The sequence below is a fragment of the Gordionus sp. m RMFG-2023 genome, chromosome 2 (assembly GCF_954871325.1).
Source record: "Gordionus sp. m RMFG-2023 chromosome 2, tfGorSpeb1-WG-v2, whole genome shotgun sequence".
NCBI lineage: Eukaryota > Metazoa > Nematomorpha > Gordioida > Chordodea > Parachordodidae > Gordionus > Gordionus sp. m RMFG-2023.
The window spans coordinates 5,233,731-5,243,210 of record NC_088776.1 but is presented as its reverse complement, the minus strand read 5'-3'; the positions used below and the strand labels follow the sequence as shown (position 1 = coordinate 5,243,210).

The 9,480-nt window shown below is 26.5% G+C and overlaps 1 protein-coding gene across 1 annotated transcript; it reads right to left on the bottom strand.

Annotated features, from left to right (window-relative positions):
• Nucleotides 1-1,537: 1,537 nt before the first annotated feature.
• On the bottom strand, nt 1,538-9,010 carry LOC135923400 (thymidine kinase 2, mitochondrial-like). Its single transcript, XM_065458122.1, has 9 exons — nt 8,854-9,010; nt 8,700-8,774; nt 6,479-6,532; nt 6,301-6,393; nt 6,051-6,127; nt 4,479-4,567; nt 3,349-3,428; nt 2,824-2,901; nt 1,538-1,760 (listed from the first exon to the last, which is right to left on the bottom strand). Exons 1-9 carry the CDS (start codon nt 8,857-8,859, stop codon nt 1,683-1,685), a joined length of 630 nt encoding a protein of 209 aa, XP_065314194.1. The 5' UTR covers nt 8,860-9,010; the 3' UTR covers nt 1,538-1,682.
• Nucleotides 9,011-9,480: the final 470 nt, after the last annotated feature.

Here is a 9,480-nt window from a genome sequence, read left to right as displayed (position 1 = left end):
AAGCAAATTATTGTTGGTGTTTTTACTTGTACACCTTTTTGGATTCCGTCTTCAGAGCTCATCTTTTAAGAGTAATTCGCTGTCAAAGAAATATCTCGCCAGTAATCTGAATTAAGGGATCAATTTCATATGTTAATTTAAATAGTAGCGATAGCTAGCAGTGTAAAATTTTATTCGAGTATTACTGTTTTATTATACTATATAAAAACGGTTTTTTTTTATAAAATGTAAGAAATGTATCTGTGTATAAAAACTGATTTAATATTTTTTGATAAATATTCTTAATTTATCATTTAGTTATTCAGTTGCGGATCTGAGTTCCCTAAATATCTCATATAATATATAATTAAGATTTTTTAATATGATCACCCTTTTACAAATTTGTAATATCACACTGAAAAGATTAATATTTTTATTGTATCGCAAAGAACTTAAATTCATGATAAAGAAAAATTGATATTCTTGCCAAATCTAGATAATAAATGATTGATATCATATTGATGTTTGACATGTATAACATATAATATTGTCATTTATATAAAACTAAATAATATAATCTATATTTAAACATCATTGAATATAAAAGTTATATATATCATTTACAACAATTTTTTATTATGGGATTTAATAATCATATTCATAAATAATTTTTTTGGGGGATCTGTGTAAATATTATGAATTTTTGAGTAATTATTTAATCATTTTAAAATTATCATTATAAATTTGAATTTAACATTTTTACTCCAAAACACCCTTTCCCATATTACCTTCTTCATATTTTAAGTACCATTCTTTTAGCTATGATAAAATGTGAATTCTAATCTAAAAAAATTCTTATATTTAGGTTCTTAATTCCTTTTTAAAAAGGTTTCATAGGCGTATCCAGCATTTTGCTGGAGGAAAGGGGGGGGGAACTATTAGTTACAGTTTGTTTTCTATTTATTATTAAATGGCGTCTGAAATGGAGTTCGATTAAAAATATTATATTATATAAAAAATTAATTCTAGAAATTATTATCTTGTTTGGAAATAAAAAAATAAAAAAATAGTAACATTACCTAAAAACCGCTTTGAAAAATCGTTTTGTCTGAAAGTGGCCTTATAATGATATATCATTTTTTGAGGAGAAGGTAGGGGGGGGGGGTATTAGAATTATGATATTTACGAACAGGCAAATTAGCAATGGAGAAGGGGAGGCAAAATTCTCCCCCCCCCATTGTTTATACGCCTGAAAGATTCTAACACGATCTGCGGTTTTGACTCTTCTAAATTCCTCCGATTTTATAACTAATCTAATTGTTATGAGAAATGGGACTTTTTCAGCTCTTGTTATTTTGTGGAGGGCATCATGTTTCGTTCAGTATAATTAGAATAAGTAACTTTTTAATCATCCCCGCTGATGCGTTACAAATTTTGAAATTTTATACTTTGTTTTATTTATATATATATATAATAAGTTAGTAATTTTCTAGATATTATTAGACTATAATTATTTTCAAATAATTTAATATATATAAACATTTGTAAATTAAATAAATTAATATAAATCTAAAATACTGTTATACAACGAGAGAATAAAAAAATAAATAAATTGCGTATTATATCCAACATATTAAAATATAATATTTTAAACTATATTGCCGATTTCTAGTATAGATAAAATATAGTGTTAATTGTATAAATTATTTTTGAACCCATTGAGAGTAAAGTTTTTGAGCAAGAATTTGCATCTGTTTTTTGCTGATATTGGCATCGACAATCTTTAATGTATATTGAAAAAAAATAATTTAAGTATCTTAATGTTAAAAGAAGGATTATATAATATATTTTTTCATGGCTTGTTAATTGTTAGAACTTGGATCAAATAATTTTTTTTTTATATCTACTTTAATCTTTAATTAGATAGCTATCCATCTGACTTAGGGAGTTCTGGCAAAATGACAGCTTACCACACTTACTCCGACAATATTATTATGACGAAAAAAACGGCTCAAATAATGCAAATTGATAATGAATAAATTTTTCCCTATTCGATAACATATAAAATAATTTTAAGAACCCCCCTAAAGTAAACATTTCAGCGTTTTTATGAGGTTAATACTTTTTATAAAAAATATATAAGTTTCTCGGAAAATATCTTTTCAGCTGATAACAAAATATATATAACAACTTAAAACATATTTTCTTTAATTATCCTGTAAACAATATTCTCAGTATATATTACAAAATTTATTTAAATCGTCACCATGCTATATTAAATGAATACATCATTTATATCTCCCTTAAAAAACAAATGGGGAAAGAAAAAAACTTTCAATTATTTAATTAAATTATTAGGATATGAAAGCTGCTCACGAAGCCAAATCAGAAAGAACAGAGATGAGGATGATTATGAGGATGTGCGGGGTATCTCTAGCAAGAAATTGCGAGCAAGATTGGGTATAAAAATATTGGAGTGGTAATGCGGAGAAAGAGACTAAGACGGCTTGGACATGTGGAACGTATGCCAAAAGATGACTGGGTAAAGGTAAGCACCTTGATGGAAATAGGAAGATCAAGACCTAGAGGAAGGCCCGAGATGACGTGGACAAATGTGATATCGGCGGATATGAGAAGCACGAATCTTACAAATATTGATGCTCAGGGCCGTCAAAAATGGAAAAGAAAAATCAGAGAGAAAACTGGCCTACCTGGGTAAACCTAGAAATCGCCATAGTAGAAGAAGAAGAAAATTAAATTATTAGGATATTAAATAAGTTGAATGTAAAAAAATTTGTTATTATTTCAATTTAATTTTTGTATATATTTAAAAATAAAACTTACCAATATTGGAATGTCCTCTGAAACTGTTCTCTGATACAGCCATTCCTCGTAATATTTGTGTAAATCTTTTATAAATTCCTTGTTTACGTAAAATGCGATATTCATATAAATGAATTTTATTTTATATTAGAAAATAATAAAGTTTTAATGGAATAAATAGTCAATAAAATGTCATTTCAAAGGGCAATTTTTAGCTGAAATTTAGCAATCCTTTTCTTTAAAAAAAAATTGTATTGAGATTGTAAAAATAAATTGATAATGTCAGTATAATGTAAGTTATTAATTGTCATTTTGCAATACAGTTTGCAGTAAATATATATTTTGATAAATTTTTATAATATTTCGGCAAAGGGAAGGACCAGAATCTAAAGAGATTCAGATAAGGAAAATTGTCGCGCATTTGAAGTTTTACTATTTTCAGTTCTCGTTGATTTGTAAATAATTTAATTTTTCGATAATTCAAAAATATATTAATTTTTTTTTTAAATTTATTTATATTTAGGTAAAAAAAAAGGACAAACAAACTTTATTGACACTTTTTTCTTCGGGTCTCGCGCGTTTCAGCATTCTTTGATAACAAATCTCTGGATCTAATCTTAAATATACTTTCGATATATAGATATAAAAAAAAACGATTATTTGAGAAAAAGATAGAGATAAAGGGTTTTTTGTGAGCTCATCGAATATCATTTTGATTTCTAAATGAGAGTTAGAAATTTTTGGATATAATCATTTTTTTCTAATTTTGCATCCCTATCGAAATTTTCATGATCTTTTTTAAAATCTGCTTTCAAATTTAGTTTTAATTTTATATACCAGGTATATTAATTATTGTAATAAATAATATATTATAAAAGGGTATGGGGAGAAGATTATTTACAAAAAGTTTAAAATTGGCTGACCTTTTTTAAATTGTGACAGCTTAGGAAGATACCCAAGCTAGCCCTCTCCTAAGCCCAGCCCTGGTATCTAAGACTGGGGAGGGAAGAGGGGTTAGGAGCATTTCCCATATATCTTTCAGGGTGGAAAAAATAATAATTTATGATAGGGGATCTTGCCCAGTTTTCTCTAAATGATTTTATTTGAGGACATTTAAAGAATTCAAAATCATTTTACAGAGTTTTCGATTTGTAGTTATGATATAAATTTGTCCTCCATAAATTATTGGCAATTCAATTCGAGTATTTTTCAAAGGATCATGGAATTTGGACTATGTGCTGACAGCAAGATTCTTCAAAAATCCCTAATAAAATAGCATCATCGTGAGGGCTCAAATATTGCAATGGATAATGTGGATGGTTTTTAATATTTTTATAACAAATTGACGAAAAACGGACATTAGCATATTAGGACATCCTCTATTTATCCAAATTTTGACAACAATATATATATGTTTAAAAAAAACCTTCTAATCCCAGATTGTTAAAGACTCATATATGCATATATATCCTCGCTCAATTTAGATTTTCCATTTTTAAGTTTATAATATCAAAATAAATATAATCTATTCAAACTATCTTCATAGGCTTAACAGTTATAAAAGCGTTTGACCCCTGACAAAAGTAATTTTTGGCGGGAGCTGAGTTTCAATTTTATATTTAGCAATACTTTAAAAAAAAAATCCCTTCTACATCATAAATATAAAAATTTTTTACCGATTAAATCGAATTTCCCAGACAAAAGTTTGCAGTGAAGCTCGTAAAATTCCTTTAGTATCATGTATTCGATGTCGTTCATAAAATCTCTATAAATAATTTTAAAAAATTATATACAACTGTTTATATTATTTTTCTTATAAAAGTTAATCCGAAATAAATGTTCAAAAAAAAACACTAAATCTTTAATAGAAGTTGGTTAGTGGCTAAAAAAAAAATTGGCTAGTTCGGCTTATTCTACAGGCGAGAGCCTAAGAAAATCCGATAAGCGCTGAGAGGCACGAGAGTTCCAAAATAAAACTACGAGATTTAAGCGAAAGTTTTCAGCTAAAAATTAGGTTAAAATGGCTTGAAAGAAAAAATAACTAAAATTTGGTTATTATCCTGCTAAAAATTGACTAAGAGCTGGGCAATCTCCCCAAATCTGGAATTCACTAACACATGCTAAATATATTGTCTCTCTTTTTCAAAAAAATAAAATAGTTTTGAACCCATTTCCCGATTCCTTAAATATTGTAATCTTCCTCCTAATATTGTTGTTTTTTTTTGTTCCTATAATATAGATGGATTTTTTGAAAGAAGGAAAAAAAAAATTAAAACCCTCTCTTGTTTATGCCATACCAATTAAAACCCTCTCTTGTTTATGCCATTACCATACCTTTTAACATTGCATTTTTTTAAAAAAACGTTTTTTTCCTCTCTCTCTCTCTCTATTTTAGAAAAATAATTCAGTTTTGGAGATTCAAAAAAAAAATGATTTAGAATTCTAATTGAAGATACATTTATGACTTAGATGTAGAAATGGGTACTAAACATTTTTTTTCTGGGTGAACATTAAAAACTAAAAAAAAAAGAAGGAATTTTCTTCTTCATTTCTAATAAATCTAGTTCTAAACGACCTGATTAATCAGTTACAGATAAGAATAACATAAAGGCTTTTTTAGATAAAAAAAAATTATTCGCAAATTGTTTTTCCTGAAAAATGCTAACTTCCGGTATATTTTTTTTTTGGAAAAACGGCTTATACGAAATCCTCGCGTAAAGATTCTGAATCTCTCAATTTCCTAAAAATAATTGATTTTACCGGAAACGTATTATAGTACGGTGTAGAGTAATACTTCCGCTATGAATTTCAGATAAATAATATATAATATTACGAGTAGTTGGCTAAAAAATGTCTTTTATATTTATAGTCACGTGCTGAAACACATTTCCGGTTAAAATCTAGCTTTCAGTATAAGTGAAATATTGAGAGATTTTGAATTCTAGTGTAAATATTTCCGAATATAAACTTATTATTACATAATTAAAATATGTTATATATATCAACATGGAACAGAACTTTCCGGAAGGATGTCTTGGAGAAAAAATTATGGAATTATAGAACTAAGAGAGAACGAGAAGAGTGATTCCCGAAAAATTCAATTCCCGGAAATAAATATATAAGTTATTTTTTATTGCATCATTATAATATTTATAATGGTTCATTCATATTTTCATTTAATTCCACTATTATTTATTACTCAAAAAAATCAATGAATAATAAACTAATATAATAAAAAATTTTTGTACTTTTCGTGCATAGTTTTGGAAAAAACGTTGAAAGTGGAATATAGGAAACGTTCATATATCTTGATCGAAGCGATAGGCTAAAGAGAGAAGAAAAAAAATACATATTTAAAATACTCGGTATTATAAAGGTGGCTTAAAATTCCTTTCAAAATCAAAAAAATATTTAAAGATGGCAAAAAATTAAAAAAATTTTTTTTTTATTGTTGTTTATTAATAATTTCCGAGCATTATTTATTATTATAATTTAAACTGAATCTTCGTCATCCAAAAGATCCATGAAAGATTTTTGCACTATGAATTGAAATGGGAACGACCAACGCTTTTGATTCCGGTAATATATATCCTTTTGGTCAAAAAAAGAGATAAAACATTATAAACTATTTTTTCAAATTCGGAGCATGTATATTATTATATTCGATATTATTTACCAACATATTATTCCCATAAAAGTTTGTCCATTTTTTGACAGGTTCTGGGTGACACTATAATTATTTTGTAATTTTAATGAATATATATATACAAATAAATATGCATACAATTAATAATGTTAAACCTTGATTAATTTTTTTTTAAATTGTTGTTAGACCCAGGTGGGTGTAGGGTACGGTAGAATATGGGCAAATTTATTAGAAATTATAATATGCATGCGTGTTGTAATCTTAAATTATTGTTTTTTCTTTTTCTTTCCAGAAATTTCGATGGTTGAAACACAATTAGTTGTTGTTTTTTTTTAAACTGACGGGTGCCTAAAAAGCGGAGGACTGACTGTGACAATTTTTTTCTGGCAAAGTGGTGGTTGTTACTACTCTGATTGCGCATATATTACATCGATTTTGGAGAGTATAAACATTTTAAATTCCATATAATATACTAATAGTAATAAAATATTTTATAAAAATGATACGATTTTTTTTAATCTTCAATTTATCACTTTCTGTTAGAAATATTCTTTATAAATTAATCCAATCCTAAAAATAATTATAAATGTCAAAGACCCACAGAGGTCTAAATTTTCTTCAAAGTTCAATTTTTAAACAAAAATATCACTTTCAAGCCCCTTAAGGATTTTTAACAATTTTAAGCCCGACCCATCAAAATCGTAGAAACATTTGACCTGCTCCAGTCCATACAACCAAAAAAAAATTATGAAGTAATTCAAAATATAGTCTCGACCATTCTCACTTCATATAGCACCTTAAGCTAAATAATTGTCATGCTGGACTCAAATGATGTAATATTCTTATATTGACGATTCATTAAATAAAAAAAAGTGCCCATACATAGGAGTCACCTATAGCGCCATTTTGTAGTTTCAGTGTCGAGCAATTGTCCTATTTATCATTATAAAAATCCATGTTAATGTCATTTAATAGGTGTACGAACCATAAATGGGCGCCACAGCTGACTTCCTATGAATGGATTCCGCCAATCTATATATATCATTGGATAGAAGAGTTTCATGAAAACAATCCAACATTTAAGTTGACTGATGTAATGAATAGTATAAACTTAATTATATTCCACCTGTGGATGCGTCATTTGCATTTTTTTTTGTTATGCAAAATAACAATTTTTTAAAAAAGTGATATATTGAGATTTTTTAGTTTATCTTTAGTAAATCCTAACAATTACAATTTTGTTTTAACAACTTTTAAAAATTTAAAATAAATGTGGAGGTTTTCAGAAATTTTTAAAAATAATTGAGAATGCTAATTTTTATTTTTTGGGGTGGATGGTGGGAGGGGGGTTATATGCATCATCATTCACCCCCCCCCCCACCCCTTGACGCCATTTTTTTCCTTTATATTATTAATTATTAGATATGTACTCTATCACATTATACAATCGTCATTGAAATTTCTCAATTTTAAATCATTTTGCTAAATGCGATTTTTTTAAATTTAGAAAGAAAAAAAAATCTAGTATTACATTGAATATGCTCCCTCGTGCGTGTAGAGTAGACCCACCTTATAAATATTTTAAACAATTTTCCTTTAACTAAAGAACTACTCTTAATTTATGCATAGATTTTTCATGTAGATTCTCAAAGAAGAATACACAAAAAGTTCATTGCGAAATTGTTTAAAATTCAGATGGTATGTTACACCAACATGTGCCAGAATACATCTCCGGTAAGAGGCTCATTTTTTAAATCTAAAAATCGCCTCCTTGATATTGGAGAGATTTCGAATTCCAACGTTGAAGGATTCCGAAATAAGTTGCTATTCCAAAAAAAAATTATCATAAAAAAATAGGTTTTAGTATATATGTGTTATAACGTCAATATGCTATTTTATCAACTTTAAATCATTGATTGAGCTTTTTTTTTTATAAAATATAGAACTGATTTTACCGGAAGTGTATTCCGACATGTTTAGAATACCTATCTTAAGAATTATAGATAATTTTTCTGTCAACCTTTGATTCATTTATAATTTATATAAAAAAGAATCTATGATAAAAACTTATATAAATTTTGCTTCAAAGGGTTCATGGCAAAAATTGGCCTGAAATTATTAGCGTATAGGTATTCCAAACATGATGGGAATTACATTTATGGTAAAATCAAATTCTTAAATTTTTTCTTAAAAAACAGGCTTAAAAATATTATTTAATTATTAAGTGTTTGGATAATGATATATAATTTACCGATACATCTGGAAGATCCCGGAAATAATTAAGAAGAGTCGACTTCCCTGAGCCCCCATTGCCTTCAATTATAACCTGGGAAAGCAATCATCCAGTAAAAGAAGAAAATACATAAATATTTATAAACTAATCAAAATACGAATATAATAATTACGTTCATTTGTCCTCCCCTTCGTTTTCTTCTCGTTTTTTGAATGAATCAAATATTAATAAAATTTATTTTTTTGGTAATGTTTTTTAAGAAATATGTTTTTAAAAAAAATATGTAAAACTAATTTAGTAAAGACATGATAATTATTTTATTTTTTTGGTAATGTTTTTAAAAAAATAAAACTAATTTAGTAACGACATGATAAATATTTTATTTTTAAAAAATGTGTAAAACTAATTTAGTAACGACTTGATGGAGAAAAAAGGCCAGAAAAACAATTTGTCCTTACATACTCATTTTAGTTTATTTTATCCTATTTTTTTGAAAAAAATTATAATTAATAATAGAGTTTAAATTATCTTTTTAATCATACAATCAACAATTACGAATTAATAGTACATGGATAATGTTCAGGCCTTGCCAGAGTTGATCCATATTTAAAAATAATCAAATAAAAATTTGTAAATTTTTTTTAAGCTATAATAATAATATATATATTTTTTTAAATGTCTTCATTTAAACCAAAATGGAAGCCTTAAGGCTTCGCAAATATATTGATATATTATATCGTGTATATTTTTTCCCCAATTTAAATTTTTTAATTTAAATTTTTTTTTTTTATTTATAAAT